We start from the raw sequence: 23,865 nt of genomic DNA, 5'->3' as shown, positions 1-23,865 counted from the left end.
AGTAATCTTTTCTCGAGATCTGAAGCCAAAAAATTATCCTTAATTTTTATAATTTTGTCAACGCAGTGCAGCAGCACGCAGACCTAGGGCAGGCTTACTAGCGTGCCCATTGGCTGCCCTGCGGCAACTGCAGCAGCCTATCGCTGAGCCTTAGACGTGACGTCACGTCCAATGAGCGCGCTTGGCGCGCCTCATGCATCACAGCCTGCGAAAGAGGGGGTGTGGCTTAGCGTATACAAGCGAGGCTCAGAGGCTGCTTCACTGATTTCTGTCTCTTCAGCGACGCTCTCCGCATCGCTGGACTCTGAGGAAGCCGCCGCCGTTGAAACAAGCGACCAGCACACCGAGGATATCAGCCTGAGGAAGCCGGCCATCTTCGCCGCTTTCAGTCTTACCTGCCTGCTCCGCTATCCGGCGGATTATATCCTTCTTTGCTCTGTGTTGTGTGTGTTTGTGTGTTCGCCCCGCGACACACTGCATCTAAAAGAGCGCGAGGCGTTATTGCAAATGCCTCGCTCCTCCTGTGGCTCGTGCAGAGCCCCGCTCAGCGACAGCGACCGCCATGTGATCTGCGCTCTCTGCCTGGGCCTCGACCACGCAGCCCTCGCCCTTACTTTGGGCGGCTGCGAACTCTCCGAGGAGATGCCGATGTCGACCCTGATGGGCTCGACTCGCCTTGTTGGACCCTTCTCCTGCCTCTCCGTCTGCCTCCACCGCGCCGCGTAAAGAAGAAACGCCGCGCTCGGAGGCCTCCGGAGCCGGATGCAGTAGCTGAGCGCTCGCCGGAGCCCCTCCCGCGAGCCTCGCTATCTCCTTCTCCCTCCCGACGCGCAGCGGCAGGCTTTCGCCCGCACTGCCGTCGCCTCAGGGGATGAAGCAGACAACGCTGCTATCATAGACAGCTGCTTACCCCCCTCTGTCAAGCCGCGCAAACGGCGCCGCTCACAAGGGATGTCAGAAACGGACGGTCTCGGGCTATAGCTTCCTTTACGTTACAAGAAAGCTTTTTTTTTCTGTTTGCTTCTCCGAGCTCGCGGCCAGCTTTCTTACATTCAGAAAGCGAACCCGTATCTCGCACCCTCCCGCTCACAAGGATGGTGCTTGAGTATTTATGAGCGTCTAAACATATGAGCCATCAAAGCGCCCAGCTCTGTCAGTCCCCTTACAAGAGGCTACTGCAGCAGCTTACATCGCAGCCAACGAGCCAGTAACACAACTCGCTCGCCTGCACACAAACGCCGTTTTTAAGGCGGCCCAGATAAATTTTATAAAGAGTATAAATTCGGGTTGTCCGGCTCACGCCGAAGGTGTCATAAGTGTAGATAATGTGCCCACACCCTCTTGCTCACTGCTACACACAAACACGGTTCCCCTGGTAACGCGTTCAGAGTGCACTCTCATAAAGCGGGCACGCGCCGCTCGAGTGATAAGCGTAGAGAATGTGTCCACGACTCTGTGCCCACACCTACCCACTGCCCGCTCTGCCACACAGTTACCCCGGGTTGCAGACCCACTAAAGCGCTCAAACACTGGCCGTGTGACAAATGTAAGCCCTGCGCCCGCTCACGAGTGCGCGCACTTACTAACAAACACGATACCCCTCATGCCGCTCTCGCGACACGGGTTTTTAACAGCGAAATGTGCCCCATCCATAAAGATCGAGCCGTCATACGCTGTACAGCCAGTCACTACTGTCTACCAGCCCCCGTGTTCAAGCACCGGCGGCGCGCGCGCCGCCCCATCTTCTCTGATACAGGTTCTCCATCTCGCGCAGAGTGGCGATCTGAACCCAGAGACCATTCGACCCCTAGCTATGCGTGCGGAAGCATGGGAAGCTATCCAGGGCATGTCAGAATGGGTGCTGAACACTATAGAACACGGCTATTCGCTTCAATTCGCTCGCCGTCCCCCGCGCTTTTTAGCACGGACGGAGACAAAAGTGAATTCAGAAGCAGCGCATCTGCTTCATGCAGAAAATAGCAAAGCTGCTGCACAAAGGGGCTATAGAACAGGTCCAACAGTCGGGCTTTTACAGCCGTTGCTTCCTCGTACCCAAGAAGGACGGAGCGCTAAGACCTATTTTAGATCTGAGACATTTGAACAAAGCCCTCATGAGACGGCCATTCAAAAAGATCACAACCAGACAAATCCTCGCGCAAATTCGCCCAGGAGACTGGTTTATCTCTCTCGATCTGAAGGACGCGTACTTTCAGATCCAGATAACACCCCGTCACAGGCCATTCTTGAGATTCACCTTCGACGGTCGGGTATATCAATACACAGTCCTGCCGTTCGGCCTGTCTTTGGCACCCCATACATTTACGAAGTGCATGGACACGGCTCTTACTCCCCTCAGAAGACGGGGAATGCGTATACTGAACTATCTGGACGCTTATTCTGGCGCAGTCAGAGACAGAGCTTGTGTCTCACAGAACAGTGCTTCTCAGCCACTTGGAAAACCTGGGTCTCTCGGTTAACTGGACCAAGAGCTCATTATCGCCCCGCCAGTCAATCTCCTTCTTGGGATAGAACTGGACTCGGTGGCTATGACGGCCAGATTATCGGAGCAGCGCGCGCGCCGCATCCGTCATCTCGCCACATCCTTCCAGGTGGGCAGCCAGGCTCCGCTGAGGACATTCCAGCGAATCCTGGGGCATATGGCCTCAGCTGCAGCAGTGCTTCAGCTGGGCTTACTGCGCATGCGCCCGCTTCAACGCTGGCTGAAAGCGCGTGTGCCTCACCGAGCCTGGGCGGCCGGCGACTCGCGAGTCAGGGTGAATCAAGGCTGCATTTCAGCCCTACAGCCCTGGCTGGCAGCCGAATAGTATCGCACGGGAGTGACGATGGGAGCGATCTCGCACCGGAAGGTTGTCTCGACAGACGCTTCCAACCAAGGTTGGGGAGCGCTCTTCGAAGGCAGACCGGTCTATGGCCGCTGGTCAGACCAGGAGAATCTCCTTCACATAAACTGTCTAGAGATGTTCTAGTCAGCACAGACAATACATCAGTAGTGGCCTACGTGAACCGCCAGGGCGGCGTCAGATCCAAAATGCTCTGCACCCTGGCGGAACGCCTCCTCGTGTGGGCTCAGCACTCACTGCGCTCGCTGAGAGCCGCGCATGTGCCTGGGCACCTGAACGAGGGTCCCGACAGACTGTCCAGGGACAATGTTCCCCCTGGGGAGTGGTCCTTGCATCCCCAAACAGTCCAGTCACTTTGGCGCCGTTTCGGCAAAGCGAAAGTCGACCTCTTTGCGTCAAAAGACAACGCTCACTGCCCAAAGTTCTTTACGAAGAACGAGGACGCGCTGGCCCAGACCTGGCCCAGCGGCCCACTATATGCCTTCCCGCCGGTCTCTCTGTTGCCACAAGTCATCAGGAGAACCAGGGAAGCGCGCCACACAGTGCTCCTCATAGCCCCGTACTGGGAGAACCAGACTTGGTTCCCGGAGCTAATACAGCTGGCAGACACAGTCCCCTGGCCGATTCCGGCGAGAAGAGACCTTCTCTCTCAAGCCCGCGGCTCGATCTGGCATCCCCATCCAGAGCGCTGGTCTCTGCATGCATGGAGACTCAACGGATACCCGTTGACCTGCCAGAAGGGGTTGTGAACACGATCACCCAGTCTAGAGCCCCCTCTACGAGGCGGCTCTACACGTCTAAATGGTCTGTGTTTAAAAGTGGTGCACTGCCAAGGGGCTGGATCCACAAGCATGTGGGGTATCGCAGGTATTGGTTTTCCTTCAAGAGCTGCTGGACACGGGCAGGTCCCCTTCCACGCTCAAAGTCTATGTTGCGGCCATCTCAGCTTTTGCCGGTTCGGCGCTGGGCCGCGCATTAGGAAGGAACGAGTTCGTCACCCGCTTCCTTAGGGGAGCCAGGAGGATGAACCCCCCGCAACCCCCCTCGGTTCCTATGTGGGATCTTTCGCTGGTCCTAGAGGCCTTGAAAGCGCATCCCTTTGAACCCATAGAAACTGTGGATATGAAATACCGTTTTTCTGATAGCTCTGTCTTCAGTCAAACGTGTGGGAGACCTTCACGCGTTATCCGTTAACGCCGTGTGCCTCGAGTTCGGACCTAATGACTCGAAAGTCATTCTTAAACCGAGGCATGGTTACGTCCCCAAAATATTGGGCACTCCCTTCAGAGCACAGGTCATTTCTCTCTCAGCCCTGCCGTCTTCCGGCAGCGAGGTCGATGATCTCCTCTGCCAGGTCAGAGCGCTGAGAAATTACGTCACACGCTCCGCCGCTATCAGGCGCTCAGAGCAGCTTCTCGTTTCGTTTTGGTGGGCGCACCAAAGGTCTCGCCGCCTCGAAACACAGCCTGTCCAGATGGATAGTGGACGCTATCGCAGCTGCTTATGCGTCTAAAAACCTGCAGTGCCCACTGGGCATCAGGGCTCACTCCACCAGAGGCATGGCCTCTTCGTGGGCTTGGTCCAGCGGAATTTCCATTCATGACATTTGTACGGCGGCGGGCTGGGCCTCCCCCTCGATATTTGTTAGGTTTTACAACCTGGAAGTACCTGCCTTGCAGGCGAGTTTTATCAGTCTAAGTCACGCGTAGGCCGGCCCACTGTCTGTGTGCGGGCTACTGCGGTTGATTTAGCTCTCCTGGTTGAGCTGCATTATACAAGGGTTTATCAGCTCAGACCGGCCGTGCCGCTCTGAGCGCCCTAGTGTGTGCTTATGTACTGCGCTAGCCATTCTATTGGCCGCCCGGTTCCCACTCATCGTGTTCCCCGGACTTCCCCTGGGACTCATTTAGTGGATGCTGGGCGCGCACGGCGTTGACAAGGGAGTTCCCGTAGCGTAAGCTAACTTACGCAATACGAGAGAACCTCTCGTAAGAGAACGTAATCGGTTACTAACGTAACCTCGGTTCTCTCTAGAAGAGGGAACGAGTATTGCGTAACCCACCGTGCTCGCGCCACGAGCTCATTCGCTTCAGCGACAGAAACCAGTGAAGCAGCCTCTGAGCCTCACTTGTATACGCTAAGCCACACCCCCTCTTTCGCAGGCTGTGACGCATGAGGCACGCCAAGCGCGCTCATTGGACGTGACGTCACGTCTAAGGCTCAGCGATAGGCTGCTGCAGTTGCCGCAGGGCAGCCAATGGGCACGCAAGTAAGCCTGCCCTAGGTCTGCGTGCTGCTGCACTGCGTTGACAAAATTATAAAAATTAAGGATAATTTTTTGGCTTCAGATCTCGAGAAAAGATGACTTTCCCGTAGCGTAAGCTAACTTACGCAATACTCGTTCCCTCTTCTAGAGAGAACCGAGGTTACGTTAGTAACTGATTACGTTTCATGCTGACTTTAAACAAATATATAGATGTTAGGGGTGTGACGAGACACTTATCTCACGACAACGAGATGAGATTTTTGCACAATATTTGATAGAAATCTTCAATGACGAAATTCATGACTGTAAAAATTGTTTGCAGGGGCATTTTGAAATGTTTTAATTAATCATCTTGTAATGAATGTCATTTCAATTCTACTTTATGAGAATGAATTATAAAATGCATTGAAAGACAATAATATACAAGCACTGTAAAAAGTTGTGCCACAAACTCAACAGACTGGCTTTTCTCCTGTGTGATTTAACACGAGTCTCTTCAGATCTTACTAACATTAATCATGAGCTTCCAGAACTTCTGATTGAGGCTGTGTGTGAACTCCTGACTGGACTCCTTTCCACCAATTGAACACGAGATCTCGTCACACCACTAATAGACGCACGTAAACAAAACACATAAACTGGTCTTACTTTAGATCCCAGTTCCCGGAAGGGCACTTCTTTCTTCAGGAAGAGCCCAGGCACTGGTTGCAGGGACTCAAAGCTCCAGATGTATTGCAGGATGATGAGCAAGTTCCCATAAAACACCATGAATGGAGAGGTGATCATTGAGTATTTCCTCCGGTCCCTCACCATCCACAGTGTACACGACCAGATGAGGAAGACGAAGGTCAGCCAGCTCACATACGTGATGCTCCAAGCCTGGGAGGAAGGTCAGGGGAAATTAGAGGAGTAGTTCACTTTAAAAGGAAAAATTAGGCCATGATTTACTCAGCCTGAAATCATCCTATGTGTATATGACATTCTTCTTTCAAACGTATACAATCAGAGTTATATTAATAAATATCCTGGCTCTTCCAATGTTTATAATGGCAGTGAATTGCAACCAACAGTTTTGAAGTCCATAAAAGTGCATCTATCCATGATAAAAGTGCATCTGTCCATCATAAAAGTGCATCTATCCATGATAAAAGTGCATCTATCATCATAAAAGTGCATCTATCCATCATAAAAGTGCATCTATCCATGATAAAAGTGCATCTATCCATGATAAAAGTGCATCTGTCCATCATAAAAGTGCATCTATCATCATAAAAGTGCATCTATCCATCATAAAAGTCCATCTATCCATGATAAAAGTGCATCTATCCATCATAAAAGTGCATCTATCCATCATAAAAGTGCATCTATCCATGAAAAAAGTGCATCTGTCCATCATAAAAGTGCATCTATCCATGATAAAAGTGCATCTATCCATCATAAAAGTGCATCTATCCATGATAAAAGTGCATCTGTCCATCATAAAAGTGCATCTATCCATGATAAAAGTGCATCTATCATCATAAAAGTGCATCTATCCATCATAAAAGTGCATCTATCCATGATAAAAGTGCATCTATCCATGATAAAAGTGCATCTGTCCATCATAAAAGTGCATCTATCCATGATAAAAGTGCATCTATCCATCATAAAAGTGCATCTATCCATGATAAAAGTGCATCTGTCCATCATAAAAGTGCATCTATCCATGATAAAAGTGCATCTATCATCATAAAAGTGCATCTATCCATCATAAAAGTGCATCTATCCATGATAAAAGTGCATCTATCCATGATAAAAGTGCATCTGTCCATCATAAAAGTGTATCTATCATCATAAAAGTGCATCTATCCATCATAAAAGTGCATCTATCCATGATAAAAGTGCATCTATCCATCATAAAAGTGCATCTATCCATCATAAAAGTGCATCTATCCATGAAAAAAGTGCATCTGTCCATCATAAAAGTGCATCTATCCATGATAAAAGTGCATCTATCATCATAAAAGTGCATCTATCCATGATAAAAGTGCATCTATCCATGAAAAAAGTGCATCTGTCCATCATAAAAGTGCATCTATCCATCATAAAAGTGCATCTATCCATGATAAAAGTGCATCTATCCATCATAAAAGTGCATCTATCATCATAAAAGTGCATCTATCCATGATAAAAGTGCATCTATCCATCATAAAAGTGCATCTATCATCATAAAAGTGAATCTGTCCATCATAAAAGTGCATCTATCCATCATAAAAGTGCATCTATCATCATAAAAGTGAATCTGTCCATCATAAAAGTGCATCTATCCATGATAAAAGTGCATCTATCATCATAAAAGTGCATCTATCCATGATAAAAGTGCATCTATCCATGAAAAAAGTGCATCTGTCCATCATAAAAGTGCATCTATCCATCATAAAAGTGCATCTATCCATGATAAAAGTGCATCTGTCCATCATAAAAGTGCATCTATCCATCATAAAAGTGCATCTATCATCATAAAAGTGAATCTTTCCATCATAAAAGTGCATCTATCATCATAAAAGTGAATCTTTCCATCATAAAAGTGAATCTTTCCATCATAAAAGTGCATCTATCATCATAAAAGTGCATCTATCATCACAAACGAACTCTACACTGCTCCGGGGACTTCCACTTTTATGGACTTCAAAACTGTTGGTTGCAATTTCCTCAGTTCTTCAGGAGAGAGCAGCGCCTCTCCGTCCGATTGGTGCATGTCTTCAGTAAAATACGGGTTTGTGTACATTTTACTTTATCTATAAATTCGTTATTGTGCTGTATATTGTTTAATTTTCTGAAAAGCAACATACTGGGGCGCAATGTGAGTCCCCTACACGAGTGCATTAAAATATTAAATATGCAATATTGTAAAAAATTCTCAAAAATAAAGGAATTATCATGCAAACCAGTGGTTGTGTGTAGTATTTTTATTTTATTTTTTTTTATCTGTTAATCTGTAAACATTAATTCATGTATGAAGTAAAATAATATAAAAAAAAAAGGCTAGTACTATAGTAAAAATTAATCAACCCATTATGCTGGGTTAATTTAACAACCCAATTTGTTGGGTAAAATTAACCTAACATGTGTTCTGTCTTATATTTACCCAGCCCTTGGGTTGTTTTTAACCCAGTGTGTTTTGGAGTCTATCTGAGCATTTTTATGAGTGCGAGTACACGAGTGCAGTATCGGGCCCATCCCTAATTTTAACATAAAACAATCTTACACACTTCACCATTAAAATAATGTCTTTAAATGAATGAGGCATGTGAGATCCAATCATACTTTAGTACATCACATCTCAAAGATCACCAACAGGTGACCTCCATTTTGCATGGACCTCCATTTTGCATGTTTGTGCACATGGTACACATTACCTTGTGTGTGCAGATCTGTCTGGGTAATGACCAAATTGGCCCCCTAAGGAAAGGCCGGGAGTCTAAAATGCTCCTGAAAGGGAGGACTGTCATGCTCACCATCATAGCAATGAGAGCGCAGATGTAGCTCTGCTTCATGATAAACCTGAAGGCCTTCACCGCAGAGTTCACACGCACAACACCAAGCGACTGCGGAACCTCGGAAAGCTCAACATACGTCGAGTCCATCTTGTAAACACCGCAGTCCACTTTCACTGAAAAACAAACATGTATTCTAAGAAAAAGGAGGGTTTTGGCTGTCAAACATTAGAGTTGGATTCTGTGAATCATCTAATATCTTCGCCCTTGAACATGAATGGAGGCTTTGCCTGCATATATCTGGACAGCATTTCCAAGAATTGCAAAAAAAAAAAAAAAACTTCCCGAAATGTATGGAAAATATTTAGGAAATAGAGTGCAGATGTTTATGGCAAAACTGTGAAAGTATGTATGTGGTGGATCAAATCCTTTTCCATATGTGCAGCGCAACCACAAATCTTAATCAGTTTTTCTGTCTTGTTTTCAAGTAAATATATATAAACATCCCTGAACCAGAGAGATTTACTTCAGAAGCGGAATTGTGTAAGACAATGTTTTCAGAGAATATATATTTTTATTTCAAATCGTTTTTACACCATTGTCAATCTTTTTTTCTTTTAATAAAAAAATTAAAAATAATATGGTTTTGAATATATTAATCTATCCATTATCTATCTATATTTATTCTACACATCTATCCATCTATCTATCTATCTATCTATCTATCTATCTATCTATCTATCTATCTATCTATCTATCTATCTATCTATCTATCTATCTATCTATCTATCTATCTATCTATCTATCTATCTATCTATCTATCTATCTATCTAGCAGCAGGTTTAGTATGCTGCTGTCACTTTAAGAGCTGAAGCACATGACAGATCTGACATATATCCCATTAGCTTCACATATATATATATATATATTATACACTATATACTATTTTTTTATTGCCATTTTGCATCTAAAGCAAAAAAAAAAAAAAAAAAAAAGTGTTTTACTGGACAATAAGACAATATTGTTTAATTACAAAAACTGTTTTAGTAATTTATTGAACCTACTTGGAATGCTATAAAAGAAAATGGTTTTGCTAGGAAAAATAGTCTCGTCAGTTTTTTTTCCTGGAAAGCATTTGTCTGAACTTTCACCCCATAAACACTGAGCCACTCCAGAGCATTAGTTTGGTCGCAGGACAGGGGAAGACTTACGTAAGATAAGACGTAAGATAAGTAACATAAGATTTTATGAATGGTTTTTAAAGCATTGCATAACATGTCCCCAAACTATTGCTAACCTTTTAGGATCTTACATATCAGGAAGGACATTAAGATCAACGAGCCAATTTTTGCTGGCGGTCCCTTAAGGGTGACCGAGCTTTTCCAGTTGTGGCTCCCGAGTTGTGGAACGGTCTTCCCCTTCATATCCGGCTAGCTCAAACAATAGAAATCTTTAAGTCTCAGTTAAAAACGTATCTTTTGAACTTAGCTTTTAGTTAAGGGTATTGTACATTGGTTTTATTTAGTTTTATTTCTCTCTACACTGATCTCATTATACAGTTGTGTGAGGGGTATGTCTAAGAGTGTGTAGTCATGCCTTCATCCGCTAGGCTTGATAAATGTATGTTTTATTGTTTTTAGTTAATTGTGAAGCACTTTGGGCAACGACGTTGCTATTAAATGTGCTATCCCAGCAAACAATTTTTTGGTTCCCAGAACGTTCCCAGAGGTTCCCTCAAGGTTAGGGGAATGTTCCGGGAACGTTCCTTTTAAAATAACCTACAGGGAACGTTCCTAGAACATTCTTGTTTGGTTCCCAAAAAAATAACCAATACGGGAAAGTTAGGGGAACGTTCTGTGTTTGCTGGGATATAAATAAAGTTGAAGTTGAAGTTACGTGGATCAGACTCGGGTTGTCCTGGTCTATAATGAGGGGTTGAGTAGAGCTCCACAGACTTCGGCCCATTCTCATGAGGAGCTGACGTGAAGTCCAGCGAAGCTCCGTTAGACGTGACAATCAACACCTGAGAGAGTTCAGAAGCACTATAACATCAGTATTTATACTGAGAGACTCATGTAATAATGTATGGTTATGGGTGATCAGTAGACGAACACAAACCTCGGGTGAGTTGAAGCCATGTTGTGTGGAGAGCAGCTGAAACATGCAAGAGAACAATTCATGATGACTATTCATCTATACATCACATCTCACAGCAAGTGTATGTGGTGTGCACGTGTTAGCTACACAAACAAGCATTTTAAATGGTTAAATGGTGGAAGATTGTAATAGTAAACGTGAAAACGAGTGATATGGAGTTATGGAAATGGTGAAGTGCTGATGACTCGTACGTTTCTCTGGTCTGTGCGATAGTGTGCCATTCTCCACAGCTGTCTTCTCCTGTCCGCCGTGTAAACCACATTATTGCTGTCAGGAGATTCAGCTTCCTCTCCTCCCTCCGGCTCTCCCTCTTTCTCTTTCTCCTGCTGATGAAGAGGCACAATCATAATCATAAATGTGCTGCATATACAGTCAAACACACATTTATTCAGACACCATTTCTCACATTATCTCAGTTTATTCGCTATAGTTTAGAAAATGGTAATGAAATATGAGCAGAACTCAGTGGATATTTGACTGGTTTTGTCCGTCCTTCTGTTAGACTGTCTCACACATGAATTATGTTGAATATCTGTCAGCTGTTAAATTTAACTACACAATTAGATAATACCAGTTTAGCTCAACCAATCACCAAGCAATGCTTCATTGTGTTCAGTCTGTGTGTAAAAAGAGCATTAGCAATTAAAGAAGAAACACTTCAGCAAAACATGATCAGCTCAAAGTGTCCCAATCATTTTTGGGCCCAAATTTGTATAAATGTCACTGGTAGTCGCTGTATGAAGAATTATTGGGTATAATATGTCACAGTTCGCTTTATTTCGTTCTCCTCACTTACATTAATGAACTATAGTGTCCTGATCACACTAGTGAAAAAAGATCAAAAATGATATCTGGTGTCTGAATAATTTTGGATTTGACTGTATATGTTGATGAATTTTCCCTTTAAATTGCCCTTTTAATGCTTTGTTTGGATATTGTCTTTCATGTAGTGTGTAATAAAGCTGTTTGTGAATATAAAAGTTCTGCAAAGTTTACAGATCAAAGTGAAGAAAGAAGTGATTCTGAACTGCCGGAAACGAGTATCAGGAATAGGAACAACAGAAAACAGTGTTCAAAACATTTTACTTTCATAATCCGATGAATATCACAGTGAAAAACAGAAGAAGAAGAAGAAGAAGAAGAGTGTAATCTGACCATGTCTTCGGACTCCTGAAGCCAGAGGCGGATGAGTGTGGCCAGAGTATAATACAGCACCAAGAGCATGATGGGATTGACAAAGTGGTGCCATGGCAGGTCAGGGTTCACTGTAAACATCCAGGTGTGTGAGCAGTCCGTCTTCACCACAGGAGAAATGCCAAACAGACTGAGGACAAGACAGAGGAACATTATTCATTCATTAATAATACATTACAGAAAACTACTGAGATTCTACAAGAATACAGTGAAGGTATGCGATATTAAATTAATGGATGCGAGTCATGGAGACAATTTATATATATATATGACACATATATACAGTAGTCAACATTTAAAGAGGATCAAAAAAGTTCATCAAAGTTGTCCTAAGACAAGAACGGGTATTGTTCAAAATTCATGTATAACTTTGATGAAAGGTTATGATCCACTTCAAATGTTGACTACTGTATGTATGTACATATATATATATATGTGTGTGTGTGTGTGTGTGTGTGTGTGTGTGTGTGTGTGTGTGTGTGTGTGTGTGTGTGTGTGTGTGTGTGTGTGTGTGTGTGTGTGTGTGTGTGTGTGTGTGTGTGTGTGTGTGTGTGTGTAATGTAATGATCTGGGAAAGAAAAATAAGATTATCACCCAATCAAAAAGCACTTTAGTACATTTTTCAACCATAAGAGAAGATCTGCTAATTCACTCCAGATTTCTCAGGGTTAAACGTGTGTTTATTTTCCCTGTTTTTACTCTCTCTCTCTTTCAGTGGAAGCTAAATTGGACTGCTAAGGAAGAAAATAACAGCAGATGCCTATTTAACAGGGTATAAAAGTGGACAAAAGGGATGAATAAAGAGACCAAGATAAGGACACTCTCAACAGCTCTTCATTCCCAAATAAAACACTATAATTTGAGACAGGAGTGTCATTCCCATGCAGAATAAAGAGACGTGGCTTTGAACGTAACTTACATTAATTACATATAACCAATATTTGGTGTCATATTTAGCTGAAGAAATCTATAAAACGTCCGCTTCTCGCAGCTAAAACTCCACTGAAAATGGATAAGGTGACAAACACACGCTCACTGGGTTTTATAGTTCTGGTGCCGTTAGTTAAATGACTGTGGTTTGCCAGATGTTCATTTTGCAGCTACCTCATGCCATCGAGAAAATATGAAGTCAGAATATCTCGCCTTTCATGATTCATCCAAACCCTAAGCGTGACATCCAAGTCCTAATACCACGGCTGAAAATAACGAGTTTAAGCGCAGAAATGTTGCTGGATAGAGCTGCTATTTATAATGCAGCGGCCAATACATACTAAACACTCTCTTAAGCAGAAGAAGGTGCCATGAGGACGGCGGACACAAATCAGAAAGATCTTTAATCACAACTGTTACGACGCATAAATCTCACATGTGTCTCCTCTAGATTCAGAGGACATCTGAACTACGCCTCAAACTTATTAAATAATAAATCAAATAAATAAATGAAATGAAAACTTGCCAACGTCTGCATTTTGCTTGCACATCTTTTTTTTCTTTCAGAAACCAATTATTATTTTTTTACGTCTGCTATCCATATTCATTTTATAACTCTATATTTTTAATCTGCGTCCATTATTGCATCATTTACATCTATTTTTATGTGTACAAAAGTTTTGGGCTGGTAAGATTTTTTTTTTGGTTTCTGAAAGAGTCTCTTCTACTCATAAAAGCTGCATTTATTTGATCAAATATACAGTAAAATCAGTGAAATATTATTCCAGTGTAAATCATCTGTTTTCTATGTGAATATATAGTAAAGTGTAATTTATTCCTGTGATCAAAGCTGAATTTTCACCATCATTACTCCAGTCTTCAGTGTCACATGATCCTTCAGAAATCAAGATTTGATGCTCGAGAAACATTTATGATTATAATCAATGTCGATAAATTTTGTGGTGCTCGATATTTTTGTGGAAACTGATATATTTTTTCATGATTCTTTGCTGAATAGAAAGCATTTATTTGAAATAGAAATCTTTTGTAATATCAGAAATGCATTTACTGACATTTTTTATAATTAAAAGAATCCTTGCATGAATACAATTGCGAATACAAACAGTATTGTACTTAAAGGAAATATGATACATCCATTGAGCCTTTCAAACTATGCACAAGTCGACTCTTGAGTAATAACTTGCTCCTAACAGACAAACCAACATAAAACCATTTGGTTCTAATCTATGGGTTTTGCTAAATCACATTTTTTCTACCCAAAATAGGCTCTTCTCTGGCATTTCCACATGTCTAGTGTGTAATCAGAAGTGCGTCCTCGCCACGAGAAGCTGGTAGCGATTGTGCTGTTTATGTGATTGTCGAAGAGAAGCTCTTTGTTTTTCATCCCAGACGCAGCGGCTCGCAAATCGCCAAATGTTTTTCTAATAGGGTGTTTCTCAGGTTTTGTTTGAGAAAGAAACCCTGTAAAAACCACTTAATTCTTATGTGGGTTTGGTAAAGCATATTTCTTCGCTTATGATTTGCTTTCTTTGCACGTTTGCCTCTTTTATTCTTCTCCCGCACATTGTATTTCTGAAAGGTATCAGGATTCCTTCACACGTCTGTGCGTTTGGCTTGGCTCGTTTCACTTCGCTGTGTGTTTTCTGAGCTCGGTTCAAACCTCATCTGACATATTTGTAGTATCTATGTCTTTTATAGAGGCTTTGAATGCGTATGAGGTTTCAGGATGTGGATTCAACCCCAAATAAGCGGAGCTACAATTTTAAAATTGGACCTTTTCGGAGGTCAGAGCGATTGTTTATTTGTAGTGTTGGGTCATGGGTTTGCCATTTTGAAGTCTTGTCGAGTAATCTAGTGTAACAGAGAGAACCCAAACAAACAGCCGAGGCTTTCTAGAGTCTTGCTGTCAGCCTCGCGTTCGGGGGCGACGTTCGCAACGCATTTTTAACGAGACGCAACAGTTGCACGATTATAGTCTCGTATCCGCAGCTAATGGGTCTTTTGAAGGCTCGCTGCTGCCGTTGGGGAATATTAGTGTCAGAATAATACAGGCCTGCCATTGGAGACTCACATCCAGGCTTCATTTAGAAGAATTGCATCTACCGTTCTCAGAGGCTTTTGGAGTCACGTTTGATTGTTTTCTCTCTCTCGCATGCAGCAGCGCTCCCTGAAACCAGCTGTGTGATTTAAGCGCAGGCCAAGAGCCGTCCTGTCGTAATGAGAAACACCTGGGCTCTCCGAGGCCGCCGGCAACACCAAAACCAGTGCATTTTCATTCTGAAGCATCTAGATTTGCCTGTGGGAATATCGATTCATCATATTGATTAGAGGTGCAACGGATCGCAGTTGATTCACGGATAAATTGCTAAGTTTAACGATCATAGAGTGAAAGTTTATAATTTGCACGTGTTTTCTTGCTAATTTACACATTCAAACAATTTTAAACCATTCAAGGTTTTTCAGACAGCGCGTGAACAAATTCATCTTTTGCACACAAAAGTAAGTTAAAATACCCGTCTTGGCAAGTATTCTTCGGTTATGTCTTACACTGTGTCCTAACTAGACGCGATGCGATAAGATTCCAACGACAAATACTTTGTCTGTCCAACACTAGACGCAACGCGACTGCAAGATGCTTCAAAATCAATCAAAACCCACAGCCAATCAGAACAGCGTGTGGGCGGAGTCAGCCAATCAGAACAGCGTGTGGGTGGAGTCAACCAATCAGAACAGCGTATGGGCGGAGTGGAGTCAGCCAATCAGAACAGCGTGTGGGCGGAGTCAGCCAATCAGAGCAGCGTGTGGGCGGAGTCAGCTAATCAGAGCAGCGTGTGGGCGGAGTCAGCCAATCAGAACAGCGTGTGGGCGGAGTCAGCCAATCAGAACAGCGTGTGGGCGGAGTCTCGCGGCACCAGAGAGTAATCTTGACAGCACTCGCAAGAAAATGGAAAAGTCGCTACATAATCAAATTCACAAATATTACACCATTTAAACTTTATCAAAAATACATAGACTACTGAGTTACTAAAACAATCTTTGTCAAATAATACACTTGTTTGTTCACAGTTTGAACGTTCTTGTTTCCATTTGTTTAATTTCCAGATCTGAGGTGAATCAGAAACGTGAGAATCTTTTACAGCCACAAAGCTGGAGCACTAAATGATATTCAGAGTCACATTACACACTTTTAACATTAAATAAAGCACATAAACAGCACCTGAGATGATCATTGACACACTTTGTGTTTGTTGTTCCAGCGCGACGTCGCAGAAAAATAGAAACCGTTTCTAAAATAGAATAATCGCGTGTCGCCGTCGCGGCTGGTTAGGGGACAAACACTCTGATTAACATGGAGAACATACCCTTTATCGCACGTCGCGGCGTCACGTGTAGTTAGCACACGGTGTTAAGTGAACATAAACAGTTGAGAAAGAAATCAGATGTGTAACATTATATTGGATTCATGCACTCGCTCTTAAAGTGACAGCAGCCTATAAATACCTGTGCCTGGTTGCATAAAGCACTTTAAGTGTAACTTTCCCTTAAGAACGCCCTTAGGTTTCCCTTAAACTTAAGGGTGTTGCAAAAAGTAGCCCTTTCTTTAGGTGAAACATCATACACCCTAAGAATTTCCCTTGAGTATCTATTTTTCCCTTAAGTAATCTCTTGAAAAATTATGTGTGTTGCATTAAGCCCCTTAAATGTAATTTTCCTATAACATAAGGTTTGGAAAACTTCACTTTAAGTGTTTCACGGAGCGAGCCGGTTCAATCCAAGTCTTCTAATGAGACGCGATCGGCCGCTTTATATGATAAACTAATTTTTATTTAGCTGTTTTTCACATATAAGCACATAAAGCACATCTTATATGGTTAACAGAAGCTCAAACGTGCGTGCGTCACGTGCAAAAACATGTTTATTATATCAAGTACTAACGTATGGATCTAATATAATGTTACACATCAGATTTTTTTACATTCAATTAAGACATAATGACTGTTTACGTGAATCCTCGCCTAGACCGATATATTCTGAGATAATTCTGTGTTTCTGTGTGTCTGCTTTCAAGAAAGTAGGTAAATGTGAACATCAGACGCAAATGCTTTACTTCTAAAGGACATACGCAACCTTTTTATTAATATATGATGAGAGTTATTTATTTTATTACAATAAAACAGTGTATTAATATGTATGATAGGCCTATTTAATTACATTTTTTAAATCAATTCTTACATTTTTATGCATCAATGCAGAATCGTTCACATCATCATTGCAAAAACTATTATATTCCAACATTCATTAAATTACCTTCACAGATCAAATGAAAGTCATACAGGTTTGAAACAATATAAAGGTCAGTGAGTGACTATGAAATGAACATGGAGTCAAATCAAACCATCAGACCTAAGTGATCAAGAACGTCCAGCTTAATGTGCAGCTCATATTCCATAAACCTTATACAAATAAAAAATCATTAGTGTAGAGTTTGATATTCCATGTCTGTTGCACTTTACTGAGGACTTTCCTGGAGCTGAACGCTGGACAGAAGCCATAGACAACACACAACTAAATCAAGATTTCTGAAAGCAACGTGAATATTGACTCTTTAAATCAAACTTTTTGAAATAGAGTGTGACAGTCGGTCGTTTGAGATGCAAACCAACACTGCCAAGCTCAAATGAGCCCGATGAAGACCGATGAGCCGAACAGGCAACAGGAGCTTTAGTGGATGTTTTCTAGCCAGATATACATGCTATCAAACCACATCAGCTCTTCAATAATTAATGCACATCATCAAATATTTTTGTTCACTTTCTGTATGAACCCTCTAGAGGTTGGGTTACTATAACTAAAACTGAAACTAAAACCCATTAAAAATGATTTACTTGAAATAAAATAAACATAAACTGAAATATTTTGGGAAAAAATAAACATTATATTCCAGTTAGATGCCAAAGCAACATTTCTCATTTTAATTTAGTTTAACTTGATGTGAGGTACTGTACTAAAAGAGCTAAAACTAAAAATTAATACAGACAAATTAAATAAAAATATGACAAAAACCCAAATATTACTAAAACTTTATCTAAAATTAAAATGAAAACAGACCATATAAAAATAAAAACCTTTAATTATATCTCAGTGATCATCAATGAGCATGCAGAACCAGAACTGCCCATTAATGTTCATCCTTTAATCACTTTAATGATAGCTTGACCTCAATGCCTGGATGAGATCGACACCGGATGCTAGTCGCTGTAACGCCACAAGGCTAAACAGGCTAGGTCGCTAGATTAGCATGATTGAGCCCATCGGCCACCAGACAGACGAGCTCACTCACATGTAGGATTCCCGCTCGCCGAATCGTTCTAATTGTGTTTGGTTTTCAGCAGCTCTGTAATCTCATTGGCCACAGTAAGGGGATCCGGCTGCACGCGGGCTTTACGTGCAAAACGAGCAACGGCATCAATCAAAGCATTCAGCCGCTCCAATGAAGATCCACAAACTCCAGCAAGTCAAGCATTGGTGCTCATTCACAGGATGTTTTAAAAAGGGTGGGAACGCGTCGGCAGAACTGATCCTCAATACATTTGTTCACTGCAAAAAAATATTTTCTTACTTAGTATTTTTGTCTTGTTTCCAGTCCAAATATCCAAATATTCTTAAATCAAGATGCATTTACTAAAGTAGTAAAATGCCATAAGATATTATGTCTTGTTTTCTGGGCAGGAAAAAATCTAAATGAAGTGAGTTTTTGCTTAAAACAAGCAAAATTATCCAGCAATGGGGTGAGAAAAATAATCTCATTTCCGTTTGAATTCATTTTTATTTTTTTACTCCATTTGCAGAAAATTTTGCTTGTTTTAAGCAAAAACTCACTTCATTTATATATTTTTTTCCCAGAAAACAAGACATAATATCTTATGGCATTTTACTCATCTAAATGCATCTTGATTTAAGAATATTTGGATATTTGGACTGGAAACAAGACAAAAAATACTAAGTAAGAAAATATTCTTATTTTTGCTTTTACAGCACCAGTGTTCTTGATACCCAACTTCATTACATACCCCATTTAAGACACCATGAAATCTTGTTTTTAAGGAATATAGCAGTTTCTGTCAGGACCACTATCGTCAAATACGATTGACAATTAGTATAAAGTTTGGATTGGCGGTATGGTTCTGTTCTGGGCGAGAACTCCCTGCGCATCCGTGCAGTCTAGCAGCAATAACCCCCCTTAGGGGAAACAGAACAGAACCAATGTATGCCGATATCATTCATTCAAGATTTTAAAGTACAACATAATTCATAGTTTCGACGGGGAATCAGAATGCCAAATCCTGACTGGGCGAGAGGTGGAGCTGGGGAGGGAGGAGGGTAATTCACTCCTGAGAAACGCGATAGCTGCTGATAATACTAAAGGAGCTTATATATATGTATACAGTGATAGGCGTCGTATTCCTATAGGTAGACGTGGATCAGCTGAGAGTCACTGATGCGAGCTTGACTAACGTGACCTGCCAGAACTGACACTACACTTGATGTTTATTAGAAATGATTAATCGGGGCACATCATCACTATTGTGTTAAACTCATGTTCCTGGTAATCTTGAATCAGAATAAGTTCCTCTTGCAGCATCTTTTCTCTTCTCTGATGACGAGGGCGGGGCTTTAACCAGTCACTCACATGAGATCAGCCAATAGCAAACCACAATCATCCAATCAATTCCCTACAGACACAATCAAGCCCCGCCCACATTTGTTCTTGAAGCGTTTCACTCAGATATACGGTACAATAGAGAAGAAAAGACGAGCACAACTACCAACTTTAAACCCCGGCTTTGAGAGGCTCAGGCTCTGTGGTCTCACCTGGCGTAAATGTTCCCGGGAGGAACGGCCTCCTGGAAGAACTGGAACTGGTATAGGAAGAGCATGACGAGGTGTCCTGCGCTGAAGATGGCCATGAGGACACACAGACAGCTGAAGAGCAGAGGGTCGAAGGACCGGCAGAAAGACCACCAGGTGCACAGACCCAGGAAGGTGAAGAAATACACACTGGAGGTCAAAGACGGCAGCATCATCCCTGACACACATCGAGAGAAGGCAAAGGAAAGTCATTTGCAGTGTGTCCAAACCAGACATGATGTGATAAGATTCCAGCGACAACTGACGTGACTACGAGATGCGACAAAATCAATAAAAAATCACAGCCAATCAGAAGAGCGTGTGGGCGGAGTCTCTCTGCAAGTGCACTGCACATATTTATATGCACATACATATACAAGTATTTTTTCCATTAATTCCATTAAACTTCATTAAAGAGTTAAAAGCAAGCGGCAACATTCTAATCTGAAAAATGAAGCCTACCCGGAAGTGCGAAAAACTGCAATACATCGAAAATCCGCTAGGGGCAGGTCCCAAAAGGGAGCAAATGTCCATAGACCCCCATGTTAAAATGTCCGTTTTCACAGCATAAATTCATGTTTTTACAGGTTGGTCCCATGGACTTTTATTGTATTTTTCGATAGGTTCCGAGTGCCTGACAACTGTGAGGGGAGTGGATTTTTTCCTAACTCGTTAGTTTAGATCGTATTTAGATATAAAATGTATGACAAATAAGGGAAAATAAGGGCGATTGACAGCTTGATTGACAGCTGATAACGAGCATAGGCTGCGCCGAGTGGAATTCCTGAAATTTGACGTCTCGGCTATGATCTGACTCAACACATCATACCACCTCTGTATCCTTTTCTGAACATTTGTATTGAAATATCGTACAAGATGGCGCTGCCCATACACCCCATAAACGGCCTCAAAACCGTTCTTCAGAAAGTCTATGGGTGACGTCACAGACGCTTTGTCCATATTTTTTACAGTCTATGGTTAAAAGCCATGAACCAAGCCAACCAGTTACGAGGAGAATCACAACATTACAAACTTTGATTTGAAGCAAAATGTTTTTGAAAAAGAGGCAAAAAGACAAAAAGGAACAAGACTGTGAACTTAAAGGCTTTAGTGAGGGAAAGAACTACAATCCCATGAAGCATTGCAAACAGCACAATCAAATAAAAAATACTAATTTACAAATGTTGATTATACACACACAGAAATATAAATATATATATATATATATATATATATATATATATATATATATATATATATATATATATATATATAAATATATAAAATGAAGTATTTTGAGATCGACTGTTACGTCATTCACAGTGCTTCATGGGAGTGGGCGGAGCTAAAGAGCTATTCTGACTCTGTGGTTGGTGGAATTTTCTGCATAGCATCATGGGTAATGTAGTTTTTCACCAGGAATTCCGCTGTTAAAAACGATATTTTAAAAATAATTTGAAATAATGCAGGCTGACGGCTTCAGTAGAAGCACATACTGTCATTATCCCTTATTATGTTCCTTCTGTTTGACCTTTTTAGTGTGTCTAGGCTCAAAACCACTTGCTAGGAACAGTTTTCTTCATAGAAGCTTTGGGTTTAATGAGCTAATAAAATATTTCAACTCAATCCGCGAGATAATGTCATCGCGTCGGGGTCCTGAACACCCTGTCGGGGTTTATTCTGAGATAACAACTGTCTGGATGCACATTATTATCCCTTACATATTTCTTTTGGTTTGAGCTTTGGGATATAACAACACACTTGAGCTTTTATTCATCTTCAGCTTATAAATGAATGCTGCGTATTGATCGCATGTGGTGAGTGATGTGGGTCTCAACACTACCCACCTGTGAGGCCCAATAATATGGTTACGACTACTTTTCCTGCAGTGGTAATCAGATTGCCAATGATCTCTTTGAGTTTGGACGCCACGTCTGCTATCTGCCGCAGGATCTTCATTTTGGTGCTTTCTTCGACGTCGGCCTCCTCAAGTTCTCCTTCTCCTTCTTCTTCTCCTTCTTCTTCTTCTTCTTCTTCATCCTCGGGAAGAGCACAGTCTTCATCGCCCAGCTCAAAGTCTTCGAACAGCAGCTCGTCCTCAAGCTCCTGCTTCTCACTTTTCTTGTCTTCTTCTTCATCCTCCTTTTCCTGAAACATGACAACAGATGTTACAGAAAGTATGAGTTTAAAATGTTCTCTTAAACTTCGTAATTTTACCTAAATCCAATGGTTGTACACACACACATACACACACACACACACACACACACACACACACACACACACACACACACACACACACACACACACACACACACACACACACACACACACACACACACACACACACACACTACTGCTGAAAAGTAAAGACATAAAGAAATGCTGTTCTTTTAAACGTTCTAATCATCAAAGAATCCTGAAAAATAAAATGTATCAGTTTTCACAACAATATGAAACTGTTTTCAACATTAATGATAATCATAAATGTTTCTTGAGCATCAAATCATCATATTATAATGATTTGTGAAGGATCATGTGACACTGAAGACTGGAGTAATGATGCTGAAAATTCAGCTTTGATCACAGGAATAAATTACACTTTACTATATATTCACATAGAAAACAGATGATTTACACTGGAATAATATTTCAGAATTTTACTGTTTTTACTGTATTTTTAATCAAATAAATGCAGCTTTGGTGAGCAGAAGAGTCGGTACATTTTTTAAAAAACGTACCGACCCTAAACTGGTATTATATATTCATAGAACATTTGAACATTTCTAAAATGCTTGGATTGGTCAGAAGTGCCACATTATTATGGGATACTGATGTACCAGTCTCTGTTATGAACCAGAGGCTGATTAAAACTCCCAGGTGTATGCAGATTTCAGTGGTATCTCACTGCTGATGTCATATCACATCCAGCGCAAGGAAAATAAAACATGCACACAAATAAAAATAAAAAAAATCTTAAGAATTCATGTGTTTTGCGTCAGAAGAACACACTAAACTTCACTATAAAACCGAAGCTGAATCCACTGCTGTGTAATTTATGGCAATAACGGGCATTTTTCCAAGATTCTTTATAAAAGGCATTAGAGAGTGACTTGTTCTCCTTCCTAATGAAGTTAACACAGGCTAAATGAATCCAGAAAGACTAGAACAGGATGAAGGTCTGAAGGCTTGATTAAATCCCGTCGGCCTGTTGAGACAGCGCTGTCTAGAGTCACTCTTCAAGCGTTTATGAAAGGAAATATGAGGGAAAAGTTCTTTATTCCTCCTTCAGAACAAAGAAAAACTAGTTTTAAAGAAAGTGAGAGGTATTTGTCGTGAAAACCAGTGCTATGTAGTTGCTAGGGTGTTCAGGCGACGTTTCTCATTTTCATTTAGTTTAACTTAATTATTAAAGCTGAAATAACATTTTATATAAACTATATAGATATATTGTACAAAATCAAAAAACTTAAAAAAAATACAATAAAAACAATAAAATTACTAAAACTTTATAAAAAATAAAATGTAAACATTAAAACATTCAAAATATTAATAAAAACTATAATAGAATCTGAATGATACTAAAATAACAATGGCTTAAGTATGATTGTTGATGATTGTAAAAAGTAGCAATATTTTGTTTTTAAAAAAATGGTAACACTTTATTGTACAGTGTCCTTGTTACATATGTTACATGTACTTACCATAGTAATAACAGTAAATTATGCATAATTACATGCAACTAACCCTCAACCAAACCCTAATCCTACCCTAACCCTATAGTAAATACATGTAGTTTATTAATATTACTCAGTACTTAAATATATAATTACACTGTAATAATGACACCTTAAAATAAAGTGTAACCAAACAATTATACAAAATAAAGTAAAACAAAATAAAAATATTAAATAAAAAATAAAATCACATGAATTAGAGTCACTATGAACAAGAGTAACTGTCATTCTTGAATAAGCAAATATCACTTTAAAAAAATCTGTCAAATGTAATGTTAAGTATTATTATTATAGAATTCAAGTATTGTTACAAC

General features: G+C 41.3%; 1 protein-coding gene and 1 long non-coding RNA gene across 5 annotated transcripts in view; one reads left to right on the top strand and one right to left on the bottom strand.

Annotated features, from left to right (window-relative positions):
* The window catches only part of piezo2a (piezo-type mechanosensitive ion channel component 2a), a 190,527-nt gene that overhangs the window by 75,825 nt on the left and 90,837 nt on the right, over positions 1–23,865 (bottom strand). The window contains exons 6-13 of one of the 4 annotated variants that reach the window (XM_082183793.1): positions 21,662–21,962; positions 19,779–19,992; positions 11,916–12,084; positions 10,952–11,086; positions 10,722–10,757; positions 10,500–10,626; positions 8,625–8,779; positions 5,776–6,006 (exon numbers count right to left, since the gene is read on the bottom strand). In XM_082183793.1, coding sequence (XP_082039919.1) covers positions 5,776–6,006; positions 8,625–8,779; positions 10,500–10,626; positions 10,722–10,757; positions 10,952–11,086; positions 11,916–12,084; positions 19,779–19,992; positions 21,662–21,962 — 1,368 coding nt within the window. Of the gene's footprint in view, positions 1–5,775; positions 6,007–8,624; positions 8,780–10,499; positions 10,627–10,721; positions 10,758–10,951; positions 11,087–11,915; positions 12,085–19,778; positions 19,993–21,661; positions 21,963–23,865 lie in introns of those variants that run through there. The other 3 variants (XM_082183794.1, XM_082183795.1, XM_082183796.1) reach the window with 3 other exon arrangements.
* The window catches only part of LOC309509222, a 138,147-nt gene continuing 120,492 nt past the window's right edge, over positions 6,211–23,865 (top strand). The window contains exons 1-2 of the long non-coding RNA XR_014209823.1: positions 6,211–6,443; positions 6,675–7,485. This is a non-coding gene — a long non-coding RNA (uncharacterized lncRNA). The remainder of the gene's footprint in view (positions 6,444–6,674; positions 7,486–23,865) is intronic.

The sequence above is a fragment of the Leuciscus leuciscus genome (genome assembly GCF_965113295.1).
Source record: "Leuciscus leuciscus genome assembly, chromosome: 11".
NCBI lineage: Eukaryota > Metazoa > Chordata > Actinopteri > Cypriniformes > Leuciscidae > Leuciscus > Leuciscus leuciscus.
This window is presented reverse-complemented; position numbering and strand designations above follow the sequence as displayed.